Here is a 25909-nt window from a genome sequence, read left to right on the forward strand (position 1 = left end):
GTGCAAGGAAGCCTGAGGCTTATCCTGCACCAGCCGAAAAAAAAAAAAAAAAAAAAAATTCTGAATTATTGAGAGAGAGAGAGAGAGAGAAGTAGAAGGGAATCACCAAGAAAGAGAAAACCGATGATGATATCCAGCTCAGGACCCTGGGTATCCCAAGCCCATACTCATCAGATGTGAGTCCCTGGGGTTATTATATATTTTATTTTGAAAAATGTTGATTCATTAATTTCAACTCCGATAGCTATTCCATTTTCTGAAATCCCCCTAGTTAACTTTCTTAATCAATTATTGATATCATGTAGATCTCCCTGAGATCTTTGCATTTTCCAATAACAGTTTTTTTATTATTTTTATTTTTTAAATTGTATTTAAATCAAGAGCAATGCGATCTTGAGACCCTCTTAGGACCAGAACCATAGAAATAATAAATTTTGAGATAACGCTAATGTTCTATCATCAAAAAAAAATGATTTATGTCTAATACTCTTTGTTTTACGGCAAGGTTTCTTACATCTAAACATATCAATTTTACATTTACTTTTTGTTAGTCGCATTTCAAGTTTGCAAACTTCACCAAAAGCTGTACTTTGCAAAATGTGATTTTTCGTCAACCAAGAAATCAAGTGATTATATCGCCACTGAATAAATTCATCAACTCCGTTAAACGGTAGTTGTTATTTTTGACTTCTTCCTCAGAATAAACTGCATTTGATATGCAATTTGGAGGTTTTTGTCTGGACATAATGTAGGGTTTTAAAATTTTTTTATGGCGCCCATTAATAGGATTTAATTAATAACCTAATGAAAATTTAAAAAGTTGGCGGGTTAAGTGTTAAAAAAAGCGGATTTTGAGCATGCGGCTAACCGGAAGTATTAAGAGTTGGCAACACTAATTGCTACTGCATAAATTCATGAACTCCGTTAAAATTGTTATTTTTGACTTCATCCTCAGAATAAACTGCATTTGATATGCAATTTGGAGGTTTTTGTCTGGATATAATGTAGGGGTCTTAAAATTTTTTATGGGGCACCCATTAATAGGATTTACCCCAAATGAAAATTTAAAAAGTTTGCGGGTATTAAGTGTTAAAAATAGCGGATTTTGAGCATGCGGCTAGCGGGAGTTGGCAACACTGCTCACGACACTAAAGTGCAGGGTTACCTTAAATTTATCCTCGAGTAACAAAAATTAGTGTTTTTTTTTTTTTTTTTTTTTTAATTGGTAGTTTGGCCGATTTGTTATGTATGATTTGTTGCTTTTTACTCGAATCGTGCGTACTTTTACTAAACTGTAAAGACAATCCTCTATTCTTTAACCTTATAGAAGTTTTCACGACATGGCTGATTTTGGGAACGAAGTATATATCTCAGAAAGGAGTGCTCAACATAATCCATTAGCTAGAAAGCTTAAAAGGATACTTGAGACCAAATTTGAAAATGATAAAGTAAGTTAATTTAGGAAGAATAGCAGTTCATGATGATAACTGTAATTCTCATTAATCTTGATTTGTTGTTTATGGTAATGTAATTTTCCTGATAGTGATTAAGGTAATATTGCGTTAGTGGTCAGGAACTATGTAACAGATGCTCGGTGATACAAATTAATAAAACCTCGTCCCTCTGTGTGTACTATTATTGAAGTAGCTGGTCACATTAGTGCATTCAAGAAAATTCTCAAAATTTATGAAGTGCAATCGCTGTCTCTATACACTGTTGCCTCTGATATATGTTGTTTCGGAAAACCACAATTTGTTTATGTTATAGTGCTGTCGGTATAATTTCTTGTACAGTAGTATACGCGTAGTTGACCATGGTTTGGCTTACATACAGGAGCGGGTTGAGGTCCCGGGCGCAGAAGAAAATATTGGGCCCCTTAAAAAAAAGAGAGAGACAGGGAAAATAAAAATACATGTTAACCATTTTTTTAAATAAATAAAAAATATTATGTACTATTAATGTTTTATTTCCAATAAAATTTGAATATAATATGAATAATGTAATTAATAATAATCACAAAGTTTTGAACTAATATGTTCAACTAATTTGTTGGGGCTTTGTATGGGCCCTTCAGAAGTCGGGCCTCAGGGCACAAGCCCGGTGCACCCGCTGTTAAATCTGCCTCTGCTTACATAACAGTTAAATAGTTGTGGTCTTAATTTAAGTTGTAAATCCCTGTGGTACAATCTGGGTTTCCCGTAATATAAACAAAATTTCGCATCCGTAGAGTATGGCATTGTGTCACTTGAGTGAATGGGACTGTTAGGGATTAAGTTAGTGATTGAAGATAGCAAATAATAAAAAAAAAACAAAAAACCCCAAAATTATGAGAAAGCTGCAGGTTAGACACTGAGACAATGATGGTGAGTATTAAAACAAATGCAATTGAGATATAGTTAGTAAATGAAAAAGCAGCAAGCAATTTAGATACACACACATGTATATAACAAGTACATCCATTGTTCTTTTGGCATCCTTCAACAGTTTAAAAAAAAAAAAAAAAAAGGAGCTGGATATCATCATTCTTTTCTTTCTTGGCGATTCCTTTCTACTTTTGTTTCTCTCTCTTTCTCTCAGGGTAACTTGGGAATTTTTTTTCACTGGTGCAGCATAAGCCTCAGGCTTCTTTGCACCATATGGCTAATAATAATAATTTAGCCCTGGAAAGATTGTGCAAGGCTCAAGGGGTAGAATTTTTTTCAGCCTGGTCTGTATTTGTTAACAGGAGAGACTGCTTCTACAGAGATGGGATACACTTAAATAGAAAGGGTGCAAGAATATTTGCTGATGCTATTGAGGCAGTGTTAGGTGGGTTTGAAAACTACTAGCTTGGGGGGATACAAGGACTAATAGATTCACAGTAGCCACTGGCAGAGGTGAAAGTGATTCTTGCACTGCTTGTATTGGAATGAGCAGAAGCCTGGAAAACAAGATGCAGGATATTTCAGAGACTGCTGGGAATCGTTGCGGTTCAAGTAAACACATGAGTTGTGTTAGGGTAGCTAAGAATAGAAACAGGTGCATGTACACCAATGCTAGGAGTTTGGTAAATAAATTTGAGGTATTGCTCAAAGCATCGAAGGTGGATATTGTTGGGATATCAGAGACGTATCACACATATATAAGGAATGCAGAACTTGAATTTGGGAAGTACAGCGTTTACAGAAAGGATAGACAGGATAGGAAGGGAGGAGGGGTTATGCCATTAGTTAAGAAATACATAAAATCCAGGGAAGTGAAGCCAGTCGACATCGCTGGACAGTGCAGTGTCGAGTCAGTTTGGTGTGACATAAGCATTGGGAGATCAAAATTGAGAGTAAGAGTGTGCTATTGGCCTAATGATTCTGTTGAGTATAATAAGAAACTGCACAGGGAAATGGAGTGGGCCAGTAAATCAGAGAGGCTTATAATGGGGGATTTTAATTTCCCAGATATTGACTGGAATTAGTGGGTTGGTCACTCACACACTAGCAAGGCTTTTGTGGATTTATTGGATGATTGTTTTCTACATCAGCATGTTCGGGAGGCAACTAGAGGGAGTAATACTCTTGATTTGATTATCAGTAGTGATTCTTCTGCATTAAGAATCTGCAGATAAAGGAACCACTAGGTGGCAGTGATCATAGTGTGCTGAAGTGGGATTTACTCAAAGAGGTAACTACCATAAGGGGTAAAGAGAACAGTTATTGCTTTTGTAAAGGCGACTACGATGGTCTGAGACAGTATTTAAATTCTATACAGTGGGACCAACTGATGATGTTACCAACAGCAAATTCAAAATGGGAAGCATTCAAAAAACTCCTCATTGGAATGTCGGATTACAAAAATATGTCATGTTAGGTAATGGTGTTAGCTGACCTAAGGCAGAATCATCAACAGTTCAAGCCATCGATATCAAGTGGACCAATCTGATTCATCCCCTTCCTGTCTAGAGTTACATAGAGGTAAAGAACTCTTTTCTGTTTTTCTTTGCATCCTTTGCAAAAGGAGGTTAGGCAGGTGAAGGCAGATTACGAGAAATCTTTTGCAAAGGATGCAAAGAAAAACAGAAAAGAGTTCTTTACTTATGTAAACTCTAGAAGGAAGGGGATGAATCAGATTGGTCCACTTGATATCGATGGTTGAACTGTTGATGATTCTGCTCAGGTAGCTAACAAACTAAATGAATATTTTGCATCGACATTCACACATGAGGAGTTATTCACCGAGGGGAATATCAGAGGTATATTCAACTCTGGCAGTAATCTTGTAATAACAGAATAAAGTGGAGGAGAAATTGTTGAAGATAAACACAAGAAAGGCACCTTGGGTGGATGAGATCTATCCAGTTATATTAAAGGAGGCAGCAAAGGAAGTAAGCAAACCCTTAGCCATAATTATGAGAGCTTCCTTGGACTGAGGGGAGGTACCCATAGACTGGAGATGTGGAAATGTGACCCCAATTCACAAAGGAGAATCAAAGGCTGACACAAGTAATTATAGACCTGTGAGTTTAACTTCTGTTCCAGGAAAATTAATGGAGGCACTGGTTAAAGAAGCACTGTAGAATCATCTAGACAAGACTTCAGTTATAGCTCGGACACATCATGGTTTTGTTAAGGGGAAGTCTTGCGTTACCTATTTGATTGGATACTATGATGCAGTCACAAAAGAAATGGATGCAGGGAATAACTTTGATATTATATACTTGGACCTTTGAAAGGCTTTTGATACTGTTGCACATGTAAGACTGCTGCACATATTGGAGAAGTGTGGCATTGGAGGCAAATTGCTGCTATGGATAAAGGGGGTGGTTGAGGGAGAGAAGGCAGAATGTGGTAATCAATTGACACTGCTCATCATGGACTAATGTTATTAGTGGAGTCCCTCAGGGTTCAGTGTTGGGTCCATTATTGTTTTCTGTATTTATAAATAATATTGATGATGGTATATCAAGCTTAATGTTCAAGTTTGCAGACGATACAAAGGTTGGCAGGGTTGTTAAGGACGCTACTGACACTATGCTGCTGGAACATGATCTGGAAAGGTTGGGCAGATGGGCTGAGAGGTGGCAAATGAAGTTTAACATTGACAAATGTAAAGTACTACAAATGGGAAACAGCAAACCCAGAGCAACGTATCAACTCTGTAGTACTACACTGACAGTGGTGGAGAATGAAAAGGACCTGGGGGTAATTGTGCAGGCAGATATGAAGTTCTCTGAGCAGTGCAGACGAGCTGCAAGAGTAGCTCATGGTGTCTTGTCAATGATATACAGGAATTTTTCTCGCAGGGATAAGGAGGTGATTATTCCCTTGTATAAGGCAATGGTTAGGCCACATCTTGAGTACTGTATACAGGTCTGGAGGCTTCATTAGAAGAAGGATGTAGAGCTGCTGGAACGGGTACAGAGAAGGGCAACAAGATTAGTGAATGGAACAAAGGGTTGCTCTTATGAAGAAAGGCTTAAGTTTTGCAAATTACAGAGTCTGGAGACTAGGCACCGGCAGCCGACCGGTCTAACCGAGTGGGTAAAGTACCTGCCCGGCAACCCAAAGGTCGCGGGTTCGATTCCCGCCTCGGGCTTGGATCAAAGTACTGCAAAAACCTTGGGAGGTGCAATATGGCCACAGAAGCCGATGCGCCAACAACTACCAAATCAAAAAAAAAAAAAAAAAAAAAAATAGGCACCGGCGAGGTGATCTGATAGAGGTGTATAAGGCTTTGAATGGTTTGAGCATGCTCAATGCCAATGGGATTCTTCATCTTGCTCAGAATAATCACCTCAGAGGGCATAAATTCAAATTGAGGAAGGACGGATGTCGTATAGATGTGCGGAAATTTGCCTTTGGCCAGCGGGTGGTTGGGTGGTGGAACCGACTTCCATCACTTGTTGTTGAAGGTGATAGCCTAAACAAATTTAAGGCTCAACTGGACAGGTATTTCGAACGAACGGAGGGGTGAAATGGGAGTGGGTTTTTTTTTTTTTTTTTTTGGCTGATGCTGAATAAGCTTGCTTTCTTGCATCATATGCCTCTACTAATGCTAATGTTAATCTTCAGGCAAGTGAATTTATGGAAATCTCTAAAACAATACAAATAGGAGAAACTGAAGAATAGTGACTTATAAATAGCAGAGAAGGCATAATTCAAATATCAGAAGACTGCTATAAAGAGTTATACATGGAGCGAGGGAATGATGCCAGCAGTGGGGAAGATGGTCCTTGGGGTTGTCACAGACATTCTCTCAGATATGCCAGACAAGCTGTTCTTGCTACCTGGGAGTCTAAAATGCTGATGAAACTGATATTCGGGTGACACTCAAGTCAAGTGGATGCCATTTTGGCGAAGTCTGGACGGTCTATGACAGCCAAATCCTCTGCTTGCACCTTCACGATGGTGGGACTGTTAGTAATCCTGGGTATAACCTCCATGCACAAGTACATGGTGGGTGACCACCCAGGTGTGAACCAACGTAAGCAGGGGTCGAGGTGTGGCGCCCACACCACATGGAGCAACGCCGCCCCTCTATGTTACCAGCCAGTACTAGGTGGTAGATGACTCTCATCAACCGGTGAAATACCACCACTTTGCTTATTAGAGGCTTGAAATGGTGGAACCCATGTTTAGTCTCTAGAGCTAAGTTCCGGCCAACCCTTCCCTATCTCTTCCATCATGCAGTATGATTGATGATTTTTGAGGTTATGATGAATGTTGTGGCGAGATCCAATATTCCTTACATTTCGAGGGTACAGCTCTAAAACGGTGTTCGCAGGCCGGCCGCTAGTTAGTACACCGGACCAAACCTATTGGTAACTCTCTAGGAGGCTTCCGGATCAGCTAGTGTATAATCTTGCTACCTCTACTCTGCCAGATAGTGACTGGAGGGAGTCCGAGTAGTGTGTATGCAGGGAGCATTGTCGAGGCCACGTTATGTCAAGGATCTGGGTATATTTTTACCACATGTAAGCCATATCCAAAAATTTCATTACTTCATACAGCATGTCTCACCGACTTTTTCTTACTATTGAATACCCCATGAATTGTCAAAATAATAGAGCAAGCTTATCTGTGAAAAGATCTGAACCTCCCAAGGACTTCCTAATTCATTTTACAAATATACGTGGTCTCAATTCCAATCTCAACGATGTCCATTTCCACTTGCAGTCTTCCGAACCCCATGTACTTTTTCTGACAGAATCTCAGTTATCAGTTGATTCAACTACTGCTCATCTCAGATGTCCAAATTATTTGCTGTATGACTCCTTTCGCCTCAAAGGTGGTTGTTGTGCATATGTCCGTTCTGATATTCCCTGTCAGAGACTTGGCAATTTGGAATCTCCTCTCTTTGATCTTCTCTGGCTTAAAATCTCTCTACCTCATTGTGTCAAATTCATCTGTTGTCTCTACCGTTCTTCCAACTCCACTAATCACTTGGAGCTCTTTGACTTCCTCTCTTTGCAACTTGACTTTCTCCAGTCCAACTTTCCTAACAGTGAGGTAATTTTCCTTGGTGATTTTAACGTTCACAACTCCAGCTGGCTTCCGTTTTCTAGTCACACCGACCCAGCAGGTCGAGATGCTGAGGCTTTTGCAATTACTAATGACCTATCACAGATTGTTCATTACCTACAAGAATACCGGACAATCCTAATCATACAGCCAACACGCTTGATCTTTTTCTCACAAACAACCCTTCTAAGGACACGGTCGAAGTGAGAGGTCCTTTAGGCACTTCAGATCACAACTTGGTGATTGTCTCTTCTCCAATGGAACCTTTATCTGATGGCTATTCCCAACCTCGTATTGTTTGGCATTACAAGAATGCAAAATGGGATGACCTGCGAGACTTCTTTTATTCTTTTCCTTGGTCTGATTACTGTTTCAAAACTTCTGATGTCAACGTTTGCTCAGATCGCGTCATTGAAATTATTCTTGCAGGAATGGAATCCTTTATTCCACACTCCACTTTAAAATCTCGTCCTTTATCTAAACCTTAGTTTTCCAATAAATGTGCTAAGGCTGTCCAAGCGAAGAATGTTGCATATCGTAATTGGCTTGTTTCTAATTCTTCAGTTTCATTTTCTGCCTACACCAAAGCTCGCAACAATTGTAAAGCAGTTATTAATCAGTCCAAATTAGAGTTTGAACAGGCTAAGAGTAGAAAACTTGCTTCTTGCCCTAATGGTAGCCGAGCATTCTGGTCTCTTGCCAAATCTATTGGCCGCAACTTTTGCCCATCTCTGCTCCCACCTCTGTCTAAACCAGATGGTTCTGTTGTCACTTCAGCCAAATAAAGCTGATCTGCTAGCATCCCATTTTTCTTCCAGCTCATGTATTAATGATCTTGGTAAAACACCTCCCACCATTCCTAACACGCTCCATTCAATGCCTCCTGTGGTCTTCCGTCAAAAGGATATCAGAAGGATTTTGATGAATCTTGATGTTAAGAAAGCTCCAGATCCTGAAGGTATTTCTCCACTTGTTCTCAAAACCTGTGCTCCTGAACTTACTCCTATTTTTGCCGCCTTTTTTCACTTTGTTAATCGAAAGGCGTTTTTCTGCTTGGAAATTTGATCATATCCAGCCAGTTCCTAAAAAGGGTGACAAATCCCTCCCATCCAATTATTGTCCCATTGCAATTACTTCTACTCTTTATAAAGTAATGGAGAAATCAATTAACCGCCAACTCTTAAACTACCTAGAAACCTTCCATCTGATCAACGATCGCCAGTATGTATTCCGTCAGTGTCAATCCACTGGTGATATTCTGGCGTATGTTACCCATTTATGGACTAATTCAATGGAAAGGTTCGGTGAAACACAAGTAGTTGCTCTTGACATCTCAAAGGCTTTTGATCGGGTTTGGCATAAAGGTCTTCTAAATAAGCTTCCATCTTATGGTTTGCCAACTGTTTTTAGTAATTGGTTATCCAGTTTTCTCTCTGATCGCTCACTGAGGGTGATGGTAGATGGCTCTCTGTCTTCTAACTTCTCCACTAATGCCAGTGTCCCCCAAGGTTCAGTTCTTTCCCCCACTCTTTTCCTATTGTATATCAATGACCTTCTTCCATTGACTGGAAATCCTATTCATAGTTTTGCCGATGATAGCACATTGCATTCAACTTTCCATTTTGAGAAACCTTGTCCTGCTCAATCAGCTTCAAGTTCTCGAAAATGTGCTTCCAATTCCTTAATTGCCGATCTTCAAGTAATTCTCCAGTGGGGCAAAGACAACTTAGTTGATTTCAACCCTTCTAAAACTCAGTCTTATCTTATATCTCGCAAAAAGGATTCTTCTGCTCCTATGCTTATCTTTAGTGACACTCCGATTTCTAGGCAAAATGATATATCTCTTTTGAGGATTACCCTGACTTCTAATCTCTCTTGGCACAAGCACATTACAAATATTGCTTCCTCTGCATCTAAAAAACTTGGTTTTCTCTTTCGCTCTCGGCATTACTTTTCTTCCAAACAGCTGCTCACTCTGTATAAATCGCAAATCCGCCCTGCCATGGAATATAGTTCCCACATCTGGGGGTGGTGCCCCCAAAACCTCTCTCAGGCTTCTTGATTCCATTCAGAAGAGGGCAGTTAGGTTAATTAATGATTCATCTCTAACAGAGTCTCTCCACTCACTTTCTCATAGATGCACTGTTTCTGCTGCATGCCTCTTCTACAGTTACTTCAATGGGCACTGTTCTTCTGAATTGGCTTCTATAATTCCCGCTCTCTCTTTCAAAACAGTCCGAACACGTGCCGCCACCAGCCAACATCCATTTACCGTTCAACTTCAAACCCACGAACCAACTTTTCATCTTCCTCATTTATTCATTCAACTGCCGTTTTCTGGAACAATCTTCCTTCATACGTATTTCCTGAAAATTACAATCTACAGAAGTTCAAGTCCAGTATCAACAAATATCTTCTTTCGTCTTCTCAACCTCCAACCCAAGCACGGTACTAAAAGTACTATAGGTTCTAATACCTCTCGTGTTTGGGGTTCTCATAAAAAAAAAAAAAAAAAAAAAAAAGATGGATCGCAAATTAGTAACACGTACAACATACCTGATATCCTTCCTGATGAGGTAGAACATATGTTGAAGAAAATGAAGAACAAAAAAGCCCCAGGGGAAGATGAAGTTACTGTAGAGTTGTTACAATTGGGAGGAAGAGACATGACACAAAAACTAGCAAGACTCTTCACAAAATGTATTAGAAAAGGTGTGATGCCTAAGGAGTGGAATAATGCAATCATAGTTTTGCTTCATAAGAAAGGAGATGTCAGAAATCGGAAATTATAGACCAATTAGCTTGTTATCCCACATCTACAAGTTGTTCACAAGGGTCATTATTAAGAGATTAAAAAGAATACTTGATGAGAATCAACCGAAAGAGCAAGCTGGCTTCAGGAGAGGATTTTCAACTATGGATCACCTTCACATAATGTCACAGCTAATGGAGAAAGCAAAAGAATATAAAACACAATTATGCCTGGCATTTGTGGATTATGAAAAGGCTTTTGACTCCATACAGCATAAGGCAATGTTTCAGCCACTGGAAAGACAAGACATAGATACCCCATATATTATGATTTTGAAGAAAATATATGAGAATGCTGCCTCCTTTATTAGATTAGACAAAGACAGTAGCAAATTTAAAATTGAGAAAGGAGTTCAACAAGGAGACGCAATATCTCTGAAAAGTTATTAACTGCTGCTTTTGAGGAAGCTTTCAGAAGATTGGACTGGTCGCAGTTGAGCCACGATCATAAGCCACGATCCCAAAGAATTAGAGGAAAATCTTAATCAGTTATGCAGAGTTAGTAAGGATTTTAGACTAAAGATGAATATGGCTAAAACAAAAGTAATGATGAACAAGTATGCCACAGAAAGGGATATATTGATTGAAGGAGCAGTAATTGAAAATATGGAGTCATGTACTTATCTGGCTCAAGTCATTAGCTGTAATAGTAATAAATGGATGGGATGGAAGTCAAATAAATTTTGGATGGATAGCATTCAGCAAATATAGTCATACTAAGGAGCAATATCCCAATTTGTCTGAAACGTAAAATAACGAACCAATGTATACTCCCCACCATGACTTATTTAAGTGAAACGTGGGCACTCACCAAAAGAATGGAAGAGAAGCTGAGAACTACACAGCTTGGATGGGTTGACCATGTTGAATTTTGATGGGATCCTTCCACTTGTTCAGATTACGAACCTAAGGGGGCATAAATTCAAATTAAGAAAAGACAGATGTAGAATAGATATGCGGAAATTTGCATTTAGCCAGCGGGTGGTTAATTTCTGGAACAAACTTCCATGTGCCGTGGACGTTGATAGGTTAAATAAATTTAAGGAGGAACTGGACAGGCATTTGGAGGGAATGGTGTGATTTTTTTTTTTTTTTTTGGCTGATGCTGCATAAGCTCATACACTTGCTTTTTTGCATCACATGCCACTACTACTACTACAGCGAAGAATGGAACGAATTATATTGGGAATCAGACTGTTAGATAAGAAGAGAAACACATGGATTAGACAGCAAATTCAACCAAAGGACATTCTTATCAAAACTAAAGAATTAAAATGGTCTTGGGCAGAACACATAGCTCGAAGACATGATGACAGATGGACTAAGAAAATAACAGAATGGTACCCAAGAGGAGCTAGAAGAAAACCTGGAATACACAACGGAGATGGACAAATGAAATTCATGAGTTTGTGGGTAGTAAATGGATTGGCGTTGCACAAAACAGAAGGAACTGGAAAGTTACTGGAGAGGCCTTCATCCTGCAGTGCATTGAAAATGGCCAATGATGATCTTTATTTTTATAGTCTGTGGATAATATTCGTCGATTTTTGCTTATTAGAATCAAAATTCAATTTGCAAACATGATCACTATAACCTGTGCTTACTGTATTTATCTTAAGAGTTTTTTTTTTTACCAGTGCAGTAAAAGCCTGTGGCTTTCTTGCTCTATATGGCGAATACTGTTACTATTACTCACAAGCCACCATTCCATCTCAGATGTGATGGTTGCTCATGATTTCATCTATTTTTCAAAAAGAATAGGTAATTTTTTTCTTATTAACCATTGCAAAAGTTTTTTTCTCTGGAGCACATCTGATATTCTGATATTTGTGTACAGTGTCATTTGTTCATATTTATATTGTATCTATTTATTGCACTTAATAACAGAGAATTCAAGGTTTTTTTGTTTTTATAGCCATTATAACTATAGTAACATGACAGCACGACAAAACAAATGGCCCTCAGTCACCAGCAGCTTTCACTCCCCCTCTTACGGCAGTGAGAGGATCAGAGTGGAAGCAGATGGTGCTAAGAATCTCTGGGTACGACCAGGCTGCCGTGCACGGAAACTGAACTTGGCCTGTTACAACGTAAGTTTACTCATCGGTGAAGACAGGATATTAGAACTGGAAAAGGACTTAGAAAATGTGAATTGGAATATCATTGGTTTGGCTTAAACAAGAAGAAGAAATGAATCACTTATATAAGTTTATCAAGTGGAAATCTGTACACCAATGGAAACAGTGAAAGGAGTGAAGGTGGATTTGGGTTTCTGGTCCATAAAGATTTAAAAAACAACATTTTGGAATTCAAAAGTACTTCACCAAGGGTGTCAAGACTAATACTCAAGATTTCTAAGAGGTACAAGCTAAAGGTTATAATGATTTATACACTAACATCGAGCCATGATGATGAAGAGGTTGAAGAAATGTACACCGAAATTGAGAGTCTTCTAGATGAGCAGAAAACCCACTACACTATTATTATTGGAGGTGACTTCAATGCCAAGGTTTGAAAAAGACAAAACAGCACAGAAAGGGGAACTATAGGAAATTTTGGAATTGGTGAAAGAAATGAAAGAGGTGAACTTGTGGAATTTGCAAAATCTCAAGGATTGTCAGTAATGAACACTTTTTTCAAGAAACGGGTGAACAGAAAGTGGACATGGAAGAGTCCAAATGGATTAACAACTAATGAAATCGACTTCATCCTCACTAACAGAAGATATATTGTGAATGATGTTACCGTCCTGAATAAGGTAAATGTTGGAAGTGATTACAGAATGGTAAGATGTACACTTAATATAGATGTAGGAAAGAAAAGGAAAAAACTGGCTTGAGGAAATAATACAAAGGTCTTTGAGATAACAGAAGAGGAGAAAAAGCAGTATGTACTGGAACTTAAGAACAAGTTTGAGCTTCTGCAGACTGCTCAATACCAAGATATCAACGAGGAATATTACAACTTTCTGAAAGTGATAAAGCCCAAGAAACCTATAGGGAAAAAGAAATCCAAAGAAGAAAAAATTAGTCAAGAAACACTTGTTATGATGAACCGAAGGCGAAAAATGAAGAGCAAGATAAATACTGACAAGGAGAAAATTGAGTATACTGAGTTATGCAAAGCCATTAGAAAGAGACTCAGAGAGGACATAAGAAGATTTAACACAAGAAAAGTAGAAAACAAGATTTAAATCAGCAGCCATGAGCAGTAATACAGAAAGACAAATGATACTGCAACTGAAGAATAGTGATGGTGTACTTATAAACAGCAGAGAAGGCATAATTCAAATAGCAGAAGACTACTATAGAGAATTTTTTTTTTTTTACTATAGAGAATTATACAAGGAGCAAGGGAATGATGGATTGCAGTGGGGGAAGATGGATTGCAAATTAGCAACACATATGACATACCCGATATCCTTCATGATGAGGTAGAACATGCATTGAAGAAAATGAAGAATCAGAAAGCCCTGGGGTAAGATGAAGTTACTGTAGAGTTGTTAAAATTGGGGAGGAAGAGACATAACACAAAAACTGGCAAGACTCTTCACAAAGTGTATTAGAAAAGGTGTGATGCCTATGCAGTGGAATAATGCAATCATAGTTTTGCTGCATAAGAAAGGAGATAAATCAGAAATTGGAAATTATAGACCAATTAGCTTGTTATCCCACATCTACAAGTTGTTCACAAGGGTCGTTACTAACAGATTAGAAAGAATACTTGATGAGAATCAAGCGAAAGAGCAACCTGGCTTTAGGATAGGATTCTCAACTATGGATCACCTTCACGTAATATCACAGCTAATAGAGAAAGCAAATGAATATAAAACACCATTATGCCTTGGCATTTGTGGATTATGAAAAGGCATTTGACTCCATACAGCATAAGGCAATGTTTCGGGCACTGGAAACACAAGGCATAGATACTCCACATATTATGATTTTGAAGAAAATATATGAGAATGCTACCTCCTTTATTAGACTAGACAAAGACAGTAGGAAATTTAAAATCGAGAAAGGAGTTTGACAAGGAGACACAATATCTCTGAAGCTGTTTACTGCTGTCCTTGAGGAAGCTTTCAGAAGATTAGACTGGTTGCAGAAAGGAGTCAATGTGAACGGAGAGTACCTAAACCATTTACGATTTGCAGATGACATTGTGGTCATAAGCCACGATCTCAAAGAATTAGAGGAAAATCTTAATCAGTTATGCACAGTTAGTAAGGATTTTGGGCTAAAGATGAATATGGCTAAAACAAAAGTAATGATGAACACGTATGGCACAGAAAGAGAAATAATGATTGAAGGAGCAGTAATTGAAAAGGTGGAGTCATATACTTATCTGGGACAAGTTATTAGCTGTAATAATGACAAATGGTTGGAAGTCAAGAGAAGAATAAATTTTGGATGGTGAACATTCAGGAAATATAGTCACATACTGAAGAGCAATATCCCAGTTTGTCTGAAACGTAAAATAATGAACCAATGTATACTTCCCACCATGACTTATGGAAGTGAAACTTGATCACTCACCAAAAGAATGGAAGGGAAGCTGAGAACTACACAATGAAGAATGGAACGAATTATATTGGGAATCAGACTGTTAGATAAGAAGAGAAACACATGAATTAGGCAGCAAACTCAATTAAAGGACATTCTTATCAAAACTAAAGAACTAAAATGGTCTTGAGCAGGACACATAGCTCGAAGACATGATGACAGATGGACTAAGAAAATAACAGAATGGTACACAAGAGGAGCTAGAAGAAAACCTTGAAGGCAAAAGCGGAGATGGATAGATGAAATTCATGAGTTTGTGGGCAGTAAATGGATGGCCAGGGCTCAAAACAGAAGGAACTGGAAAGTTGCTGGAGAGGCCTTCATCCTGTAGTGGTTTGAAAATGGCAGATGATGAACTATAATAGAACCAAATACAGAGGATGTGGAAAGGTCAGGGAATGACCACCGCATATCCCTGGAGCAATTAGCCTTAGTTGCTAATGCGCCTAAAAAACAAAAACAACATAACTATAGTAGATAGAAAAACAATAGGTGGTCAAGGTCCCTCACTAAGCCTTCTTTTCCATGGCATTAGTACTGAGTGGAAAGTCAAATGAGTAACCTTGAGCCATCTGTTCTTTTTCTCTGTATTTTGGTTATTCACTTAATCAGCTGTGTGGCTTGTTGTAATGGTGGCAGAAATTGGTTGTGTGGAACTATAGCTATTCTTTGTGCATATCAGTTAGTCACAGTTTATGGAACAAATTAACTATAGTTTTAATGAATACATATTTCCAACTGGATCCATATTGAACATATTCTATCATTCTTTGCTCCCAGCTTTCCAAAATTAGCATCAGTCACCAGTTCAGAAAAGTACTGTATGACTAGCCTCATAGCCTAACTTTACAAGTTGCAATTCAAGCTAAGTTATGAAGTTTACTGAATAAGAGATAACACTAAAAGAGAGAAATTCAAAGTTATGATATAGCTAAAGTTATATGACTTTGGTGAAATTATAAGATGTTTCCAAGACTACTTTGTCCTTTCATCTGCTTTTGTGGTCAACATGATTTAAACTGCATTATTAAGCCAGTGGTCAATTCTCGTGGCAGGACAAACTCCTTTGTAATGGGTTGTCTGGTATTGCACTACTTTCAAACAGATGGTCTTGCCAAAATTTTCAATTGACTACTTGTTTAAAAGATGAGTTTGCTGTGATAGTCTCTTTCAAGAATAACTGGTCCTTCATCTGATATCATTTGGTCTCTAGTGACTACACTTAGATAAAAACAGATAGCTTTAGCTATGCTACAACTTCGAAAGCTCCTATTTCATATACTGCATGGCAGCTCACATCAAACAACTTTACAGCTGTTTTGTCTGCACGTTGCCGCTACAAACTACCAACTATGTGAGGAGGGACCAGTACTGTACTTCACAACCGGTTGTCCTGCTATATCTGGCAAACAGTTGTGAGGGCAAAGTTTGTTCTGTTATAAGCATTAAGAATATTGAGTTTTCTCTGCTGGTTGAACCTGTTTTTGTTGCTAGCATAATTTAAAGGATAAAACAGTACTGTAAGCATCTTATACAGGTGAGAAATTTTACCCGTGTTTCATGGATTCTTCAATATAAATTGAGTTGTTGATATGATTGCTGGATTTTAAAGTGCTAGATTACAGAGTTTACTCTATTAGTATACATCAAGCAGAATTAAAAAACCCAAAATGTTTTTTCCAGAAATTTAAAAGGGAGTATGGCACTTATCAGATTATATCATCAGCTTTGTTACTTTGCTGAATGCCACCACTTTAGGTTTAATTTTGCTGAAAATAAATAAAAAAAGAAGCTTATTTTCATTTTCGAGTTTATAAAACTATATATAAGTTTAAAACTATAAAACTTATATATATATATATATATATATATATATATATATATATATATATATATATATATATATACACACACACAGTATATATATATATATATATATTTAGATGGGGGCACCATTTGCGAAATGTAGCATGACCACTAAACAAAACCAAAAAATAAAAAAAAAAAAATGTGCAAGGATGGTCAAGCTGCACTTGACAGGCATTCAGTTACTCTGCAAAAATTATAAATTTTAACTCTGAAACTACTCAGTTAAAACTGTATATATTAAGGAAGGTAGAGAAAGTTTTCATCATTAACCTGGAATAAATTTTTTACAAGTATTCTTTTTATGTTACACCTGAAAGGTGCAGCACAGTGGAGTGCTACCACATTTGGGTTAAATAAGTAAGAAATATGTAAATGAGAAAAAATAAACCATTAACATTAGCAGTGGCAAATGATGCAAGAGCAAGCTTATATGGGATCAGCCAAAAAAAAAAAAAAAAACCCATGACACTTCCCATTTCACTAATTCATATCCTCTGATAGTTTGTCCAGTTCTTCCTTGAATTTATTTAGGCTATAGCCTTCAACAACAATGGAGGTTTGTTTCAACAACCAGCCACCCATTGGCTAAAGGTAAACTTCCGCACATCTATTCTGCAACTATCCTTCCTCAATTTCAATTTCTGTTCCTCCTCTGTGTGGTCTGAGCAATAGCAAGAATCTCAAGAGCATTGAGCCTGCACAAACCATTCAAAGCCTTAAACACCTCAATCTGATCACCGTGCAGGTTTCTAGATGCTGCAATTTGCAGAACTGAAGCCTTTTTTTAGTAAGAGCACCCATTTGTTCCACTCACCAGTCTTGTTGCCCTTTTCTGTACTCATTCCAGCAGGTCTGCTTCCTTCCTAAAACGAGACCTCCAGGCCTGTATGCAGTAATCAAGATGTGTCCTGACCATTGCCTTATACAATGGGATAATCACCTCCTTATTCCTGCTAGCAAAATTCCTGTATATCAATGACAAAGCCCCATGAGGTGTCATGGCAGCCTATCTGCATTGCTCAGAGAACTTCATATCTGACTGCACAATTACTCGCAGGTATTTTTCATTTTCCGCTACCACGGGTGCAGTATTTTGCATTTATCAATTAAAATTCAGTTTCCATTTCTCAGCCTATCTGCCTAACTTTTCTAGAACCTGTTGAAGTAGTGTACTGTCATTAACCACCCTGCCAACCTTTGTATCATCTGCTAACTTGGATACTACGCCTGATATGCCTTCATCAGTATCATTGATAAATATAGAAGAAAACAGTGGGCTCAACGCTGAGCTCTGGGGACTTCACTAATAACATTGGTCCACGAAGAGCAGTGTCCATCAATTACCACTCTGTCTGCTTCCACTCAACAATCCCTTTATCCATAGCAGCAACTTGTCCTTAATGCCACACTGCTCTCCAATTTGCACAGCATTCTTTTATGTGCAACAGTATCAAAAGCTTTCCTGAAATCTAAGTATGTGATATCAAAATTATTTTTTGCATCCAGTTCCTTTGTCACCACATTGTAGTAACTGATGAAATAGGTCATATAAGATTTCCTCTTAACAAACCCATGCTGTGTTTGAATTATAATTGTGGCATTATATAGATGATCTGCATTATTTCTCTTACCAGTGACTCCATTATTTTTTCCCGGAACAGAAGTGAAACTAACAGGTCTGTAATTACTCTGTCACCCTTTGATCCCCCTTTGTGAATTGGGAATACATTTGCACAGCTCTAGTCCGAGGGGACCTCCCCTGAATCTGATAATGCTCTCATAATTATGGCTAAGGGTTTGCTTACTTCTTTCGCTGCCTCCCTTAATATAACTGGATACATCCCATCCACCTCAGATGCCTCTCATGTTTATCTTCAACAGTTTCTCTTCCACTTTCCTCTCTTTTAAAAATAATTTAGCTCCCTCTTAGAGCTTGATAAACATCTGGCATCCCCTTCTTTAAAGAATTCCTCATGTGTGAATTTAGAGCAAAATACTTATTTAGTTTGTCAGCGACCTGAACAGGATCATCAACAGTTGAACCATCAATATCAAGTGGACCACTTTGATTCATTCCCTTACTTCTAGAGTTTACGTAAGTAAAGAAGTCTGCTGTTTTTGTTTGTATTGTTTGCCAAAGATTTCTTTTAATTTGCTTTTGCTTGCCTGACCTCCTTTGTGACTTGATTACAGACTAGTTTATATTTACCGTAGGCTTCTGTGTCGCCTGATAATTTATATGCATCTTATGTACTTTTCTTCTCTCTCATGAGTTTCATTAGTTCAGCTGATGACCATTTAGGCCACCTTGAAGAGTATTTCTTAGTTGTTATGAAAAGCCTAGTAGCTTCTATGATAAATTTCTTGAACACTTCCTGTTTAGAATTTATTGATGGTAACATCAGTTATTCCCACTGTATAGAATGTAAAAACTGTTCAGTTTGATCATTAATTATATCATTGGATAACTTATATATATCTTAATTTTTTGGGAAAAAAAATATTTTTAAATTAAGTGATTTTTCAGGAAATGAATTAAAAAAAGAAAGTTAACTCTGCTGCTAACTTGGCATCTGAGATATATAAGTTTTAAAAAATGTTCTTATTTTTTAAAACTGTGTAAATAAAATCGCATCCACCCGTCTGTACCTTTACCAACCAATATTCTCTGAATGATACAATACTTTTTGTTGTCTTTGCATTAATATACTATGAATTGCAAGAAATTAATTTTTCTTTGGCATTTTACAGGTGCCAAGCAAACAAAATGTCTAGCTCTACAGTAAGAATTCGACAACTTTCTTTCTGGCATTTGTGAGATGCCAGCAAAAGCTGTCTGATTTTGCTGTGGAGCTTTGTTTTTACTGGCTAAACATGAACAGTTAATAAAATAAAAACCCAGCTGTTTGTGTGGTATCTGCCAGATTCAAGGTGAGCATTTCATACCAATAATAATAATAATTTTATTATTATTATTATTGGTTTCTTTTAGGAAAATCATAATTATTAGAACTCTGATTTCATTCAGTAAAAATTTTAAAAATTAATTGTTTTTAATTAAAACAAAAAACAGTGTCCTGAAAATGCTACATGAGTGTTATTCTATTCAGGGTGCAGATTATGGAGGGTAAAGATTTATTTCCACAAAATATTATTTTATTGTTATTTTTAGAATTCCTAAATTTTCAGTATTCTTTCAGGTATGTTTTGAAAAACAGTTTTTAGCTTAAGCCTAAGAGCATAAGAAACTGCAAAATTTAACTAGGCTAGTAAAAGGTGACTGTTTTCCAGTTAATGAAAATTCCCAGATGGCCATTTTGGTTCTTTTTTGATTCTCATCAGTTGAAAGCCAAGCATTTGAAAAAAAAGAATTCATCTGACTTTGAACTGACACATTTACATTGCACTTGGTGGAACCATCCAAATTCAAGGGTATGCACTGTCAAATTCATTAAACGTGTACAATGGGGGGGAGAACTTAATTTAAATGAAGGCAAAGCAAGAAAATAAGAATAGAAGAGATGCTTCTTTCCTGACAGCCTATGGAGCAAAAATGAGAAAGTTAAAAGTGAGAGGAAAAGAAATTAGTGAGGTCTTCTGTATTTGTAATTACACCCTAACCCTACTAGTTAGGGCTTGGAGAAATAAACTTTTTTTTTTTTTTTTTTTATGAGAACCCCAAACACGAGAGGTATTATAACCTATAGTACTTAGTACCGTGCTTGGGTTGGAGGTTGAGAAGACGAAAGAAGATATTTGTTGATATTGGACTTGAACTTCTGTTGATTGTAATTTTCAGGAAATACGTATGAAGGAAGGTTGTTCCAGAAAACGGCAGTTGAATGAATAAATGAGGAAGATGAAAAGTTGGTTCTGTGGGTTTGAAGTTGGACAGTAAATGGATGTTGGCTGCTGGCGGCACGTGTTCAGACTGTTTTGAAAGAGAGAGCGGGAATTATAGAAGCCAATTCAGAAGAACAGTGCCCATGGAAGTATCTGTAGAAGAGGCATGCAGCAGAAACAGTGCGTCTATGAGAAAGCGAGTGGAGAGACTGTTAGAGATGAATCATTAATTAACCTAACTGCCCTCTTCTGAATGGAATCAAGAAGCCTGAGAGAGGTTTTGGGGGCACCACCACAGATGTGGGAACAATATTCCATGGCAGGGCAGATTTGCGATTTATACAGAGTGAGCAGCTGTTTGGGAGAAAAGTAACGCCGAGAGCGAAAGAGAAAACCAAGTTTTTTAGATGCAGAGGAAGCAATATTTGTAATGTGCTTGTGCCAAGAGAGATTAGAAGTCAGGGTAATCCCCAAAAGAGATATATCATTTTACCTAGAAATCGGAGTGTCACTAAAGATAAGCATAGGAGCAGAAGAGCAGAAGAATCCTTTTTGCATAATTAATAATCTTTAAATTATATATCTGTAAATACAATGAAAAGAAACCGACTTTTGGGAAACAAATTAAGGGGGTATACCTGCCATATTAAATTTGAATGTTTAGTTCAATGTTTTGTTTGTCATCACACTATTCTGTTCTTTTATTGGCATATTTTAAATTGACACGTGGAGAGCCTTTTGCTGTATGTTTCAGTTATTTGGATTGTCTGTCATTTAATATTGTTTTGTTTATTTCATATGCTAGGGGGATGATTGTGTCCGGCTGTCTGTATGATATGCTCCGTAAACTTTTCTTGTTTTGTGTGTTTTTTTATTTAAAGTATTAAGTTCCTATTAGTGCCACCACATAAGGATAGGCCCTTGGATTGCCAGGTACAAGTACTGTATTATTTGAACGGACAACAGATAAGTATTAAATGAATTTCTGCATGTTCATTCTGCTACTCCATACAAGCGCTTTCAGCCATTATCTTGTAGTTCAACTTATACATGTGTCCAACAGACACTTGACCTTGACCAGGCATTAGAGTATTGCCTAGCCGCTCTGTTCTTCCCTCCCTACTTAGACCCCTGCTCCCTGTGGATTTCACTGCAGGGCAACTAAGGCGACAGGCAGGTCACAGTGCCAATTGCTTGCTAAACCACAACTGTGGTGATATTAAATTATCTAGTAACACTACAGCAACTGAATTCGATATGACAAATATTACCTCCTGTCAAAATTCTAGCGTCTGCACCATCTGTGGGACCAGCTCTGACCCCATTGTCCAATGTATTGAGTGCAAACAATTAATATGCAACGACTGTACACATTCTGACCTGAAAAAATTAAATAAAAGTCGGCGGAAATCATTCTGTTGTGATAAATGTCGACTCAGAAATTCTCAGAAAAGCCCTATAACTGTTGCAACGCCAAACAGCACGGAACCTGAGTCACTTTCCTCCTCTTCCGCTAACAAAGTTGAAATGCCGTACTCTAGTACATTTGAGACAAATATCATGCCAATAACTAGAAATACCGACTCTGAATCGTACATGGATGAAGCCTCTAATCCTTCTTTGTTGTCTTTGGGGTCGCATCAAATCTCAGATGCATCAACTCAAACACATATATCTGTGCTTTCAGAAGATCTCAGCGCTAACTCCTTCCCTACGGAAACTCTGAATCCAACCTTTGGTATTCTGCAATCAACTGAATTCCAGGAACTACTCTTTAACACTATGCAGAAAATCCTCATTCAAACTCATCTAATCAGCGCACCTCATACTGCAAACTCTGAAATTCTCCTGGATTCTAATACACTCAATGAAGGAAACAGCGAGCTATCCACGGAGATCTGTGGTATAAAAACAATATTAACTAATCAACAGGCTGAAATTTCTGACATTAACGCCCAAATTAAAAATCTCATATCAATTATGTCTTGCCACTTAAGGGAAGCTAGGAAGAATTCTGAACCTACTCTCGAAACCAATGGGCTCAAAGTGAATACGAATTCTTCATTAACTGACGATGCCCTCAGTATTGAGACCAGATCTTCACCTTCCACCGGCCTCAATACTTCTACTGCTGCAAATATTAATTTGCCCAAGCCTGCTAACATTCATGACTCAAGTCATTCAACTGAGCAATTTATTGCCAAACAGACTCTGTTAGATGATTCTTCTGATGTAAATAGAACCACTCCCACCTACTCTCCTCGGCGGAACAGTTCTGTCTGTACCTCTATTTCACAAGCTCAGAGTCACCAAGCGGAATCCTCTTCAACATCAGTTAAGGCAACATATGCAAAAATAACTGCTGCCACATCTAATGAGGTCTGCAAACCTGTCTGTAGATCTGCCGCCACAGCGAGTAAACCTGTTTCTAATTGCCAGTCTCAAATATCACACCAAAGATCAAAACAGAACAAACCGTCAGAAAATATTAAAGCATCTATATCTCAAGATACTTTCTCCAAGCTTTCAGCCATAACTCATCAAACACAGAATGTAACTACTGCAGAAAAATCTCAGTTACTCAAACACAAGTATAATATCACAATTATTCCCACAAAAAACCGAATTTTTCTTTCTAGACTTGGACCCGCCACTAAATCTGAAGATCTTATCAACCTAATTAAAGAAGAATATGGTTTCGGAGTAGATGTCCGTTCTCTGAAGACACGATGTCCCGCCTACTCATCTTTTATAATAACATGCCTTCCATCACAAACAGAAAAAGTGCTGAATCTAAGATCCCTTTTATCAGGGGCTCTAGTAAAATGCTTCACGGACAGACCATCAAGGGAGTCCAAAATCTCCTCTCCACCGGCATAGCAATCAGATACCCTGCTATCTACACATACTACGTTCTCCTCTCGTCATAGAATCCCCAGATCCCTACTTTTCAGTGTTTACCTTCAGAATTGCAGGAGTATAATTAGCAACCTAAACCACTTCAGAGCAATCCAAGGCTCACATATTTACAACATTTACCTGCTCACTGAAACCTGGCTCTCCATTGATATTGATGATCAGGAGATTATAGATGGACAATATACAATCCATAGAAAGGACAGAGGATCTCGTGGAGGCGGAGTAGCTATTATACACTCTAACCGTATACTCTGTGAAACTGCATCAAATTTCACAAATATTGAATCAGTATACTGCCTTTTTCATCTTGGCAAGTTAAAAGTTTTAATAGTATTGCTTTATTTTCCACCTCCCTTAACTAATATAGACCTCCAGTACTTAGAAAGCTCGCTGGAATCAATCTTTCCACTAATTCAATCTGCCGACATAGCAATGGTTTTGGGTGACTTTAACTGTCAAATGGCCAATTTAGGATCTTCTTCTCCATCACTGCAGACTAGGGCTCTCTTTAATATGCTTCACAGCTATGGTCTGGAACAAATTTGCAACTTTCCAACCAGAGAAAATGCCTACCTCGACCTAATATTTTCCTCTACTCATATAGATGTTCACACCGACAACCCCATATTTCACTCGGATCATTCACCAATTACTTTTGACATCACAGTGACTTCTCATAACTTCAAATGCAGCTCCCGTACTCCTCGATTTAATTTCAGAAAGGCTGACTGGCCTCTGCTCAACCTAGCTCTAAGGAACGTAGACAAGCAGCTCGCTGACGCTATGGATGACATCGATGTGCTCACCAACAACCTGATTAACTGTGTCCATTCAGTTATATCTGACATTGTTCCTCAATCCCATCTTACCGCACGCTCTACCTACCCGCACTGGTATAACAGTGAACTAATACGTAAAATTAAATCCAAAGAATTCTACAGAAACAAGTATAAGCAAACAGGTGACAGTCAATACTATGAAGTATTCAGCCAACTCCGCAAAGAAGTGAAAACTCTCATATTAAACTCCTACAACATGTATACAGAGTCAGTTCAGGATAGTCTGCTTACTCACAGAGATATCAAACCATTCTGGAATTTCATGAAGCATAAGAACATTACCAGTAGAAAGTTACAACTCCGTAACGCAGATGGAATTCTCTTATCTGACGAATTCAGTATTGCTCAAGAGTTTGCCAAACACTTTTCTAGAATTCAAACAAATGATACATTGAGACCTGCCTCATTTCCTGACTTCACACCTGTTAAAGATGATATCCTCATTAATCTCTTTATCACTGATGAAGATTTAAATTCGGCATTAAAAAGCATGAGAAATGACTATACTAGAGGCCCAGATGACATTCCAGGCTTATTTTGGAAAAGGACTGTCACTACATTGAAACCCCTCATACTGCGGATCTTCAACCTGTCTCTCAGGCTGGGGAAGTATCCCAAGCACTTTAAGCAGGTCAATATAGTTCCTATTTTCAAAAAAGGTGATAAAAATGACGTATGCGATTACAGACCCATAACCTTGCAAAACAGCCTGGCTAAACTCTTCGACACAGCAGTGCACAAACATCTCTTCGAATTCTTCAAGCCTTTTATCGAACAGAATCAACATGGTTTCTGCAGTGGCAAGTCAGTAGTCACAAATTTACTTCCTTTCTGGCAATACACCTCGGAAGCTCTTGATAACCACCTACAAGTTGATGCAGTCTACACAGACATATCCAAGGCATTTGATAAAGTCCCGCACGAACAACTTCTGGAAAAACTTAAGCTATATGGTATCCGTGACCCTTTGCTCTCATGGCTACGCAGCTATATTACGCATCGTTCCTTGAGCGTTATCATAGATCAAGTGAACTCAGACTGTTTTATACCACAAAGCGGAGTACCACAAGGCTCTCCCTTAGGTCCTCTTCTCTTCATTGTTTTCGTAAATGATCTTCCTTCTTTCATGTACACCTCCAATGTTCAAGTTGCTCTCTATGCAGATGATCTTAAGATCTACTCAGCAGTGAAGGAGACTACCGATTCTCAACAGCTTCAATGTGCTCTCAATAAATTCTCTCTGTGGCTATCTCTGAATGGCTTGTCTGCTAACCCCTCGAAGTGCAAAGTAATCTCTTTCTCATCTTGCAGATCTCCACAACTAATGAATACGGAGTATAGTATTAACTCTGTGATCATCGAAAGGTGTGACCAAGTTAACGACTTAGGGATTCTCTTTTCCAGCAGTGCTAAATTCGATGCCCATGTCCTTAAAATCACCAGCAAAGCATTCAAAACACTGGGATTCATCAAACGGAACACATACAAGTTCAAAAGCTACAGATATGCGGTTATCCTCTATAAAACTATTGTTCTGCCAATCCTTGAATTCAGTTCACCCATCTGGAATCCTCAC

The 25909-nt window shown here is 38.1% G+C and overlaps 1 protein-coding gene across 3 annotated transcripts in view; it reads left to right on the forward strand.

Moving 5' to 3' along the window:
• Positions 1–1217: 1217 nt before the first annotated feature.
• Positions 1218–25909, forward strand: part of Cog6 (conserved oligomeric Golgi complex subunit 6) — a 439606-nt gene continuing 414914 nt past the window's right edge. For 2 of the 3 annotated variants that reach the window (XM_090377892.1, XM_090377894.1), the window contains exon 1: positions 1218–1448. In XM_090377892.1, the coding sequence (XP_090234018.1) occupies positions 1341–1448 (108 nt within the window). In that variant the 5' untranslated portion in view covers positions 1218–1340. Of the gene's footprint in view, positions 1449–2310; positions 2364–25909 lie in introns of those variants that run through there. The other variant, XM_090377893.1, reaches the window with a different exon arrangement.

This window comes from Mastigoproctus giganteus, chromosome 7, assembly GCF_048544385.1.
Source record: "Mastigoproctus giganteus isolate SK-2022 chromosome 7, ASM4854438v1, whole genome shotgun sequence".
NCBI classification, from domain to species: Eukaryota; Metazoa; Arthropoda; class Arachnida; order Uropygi; family Thelyphonidae; genus Mastigoproctus; species Mastigoproctus giganteus.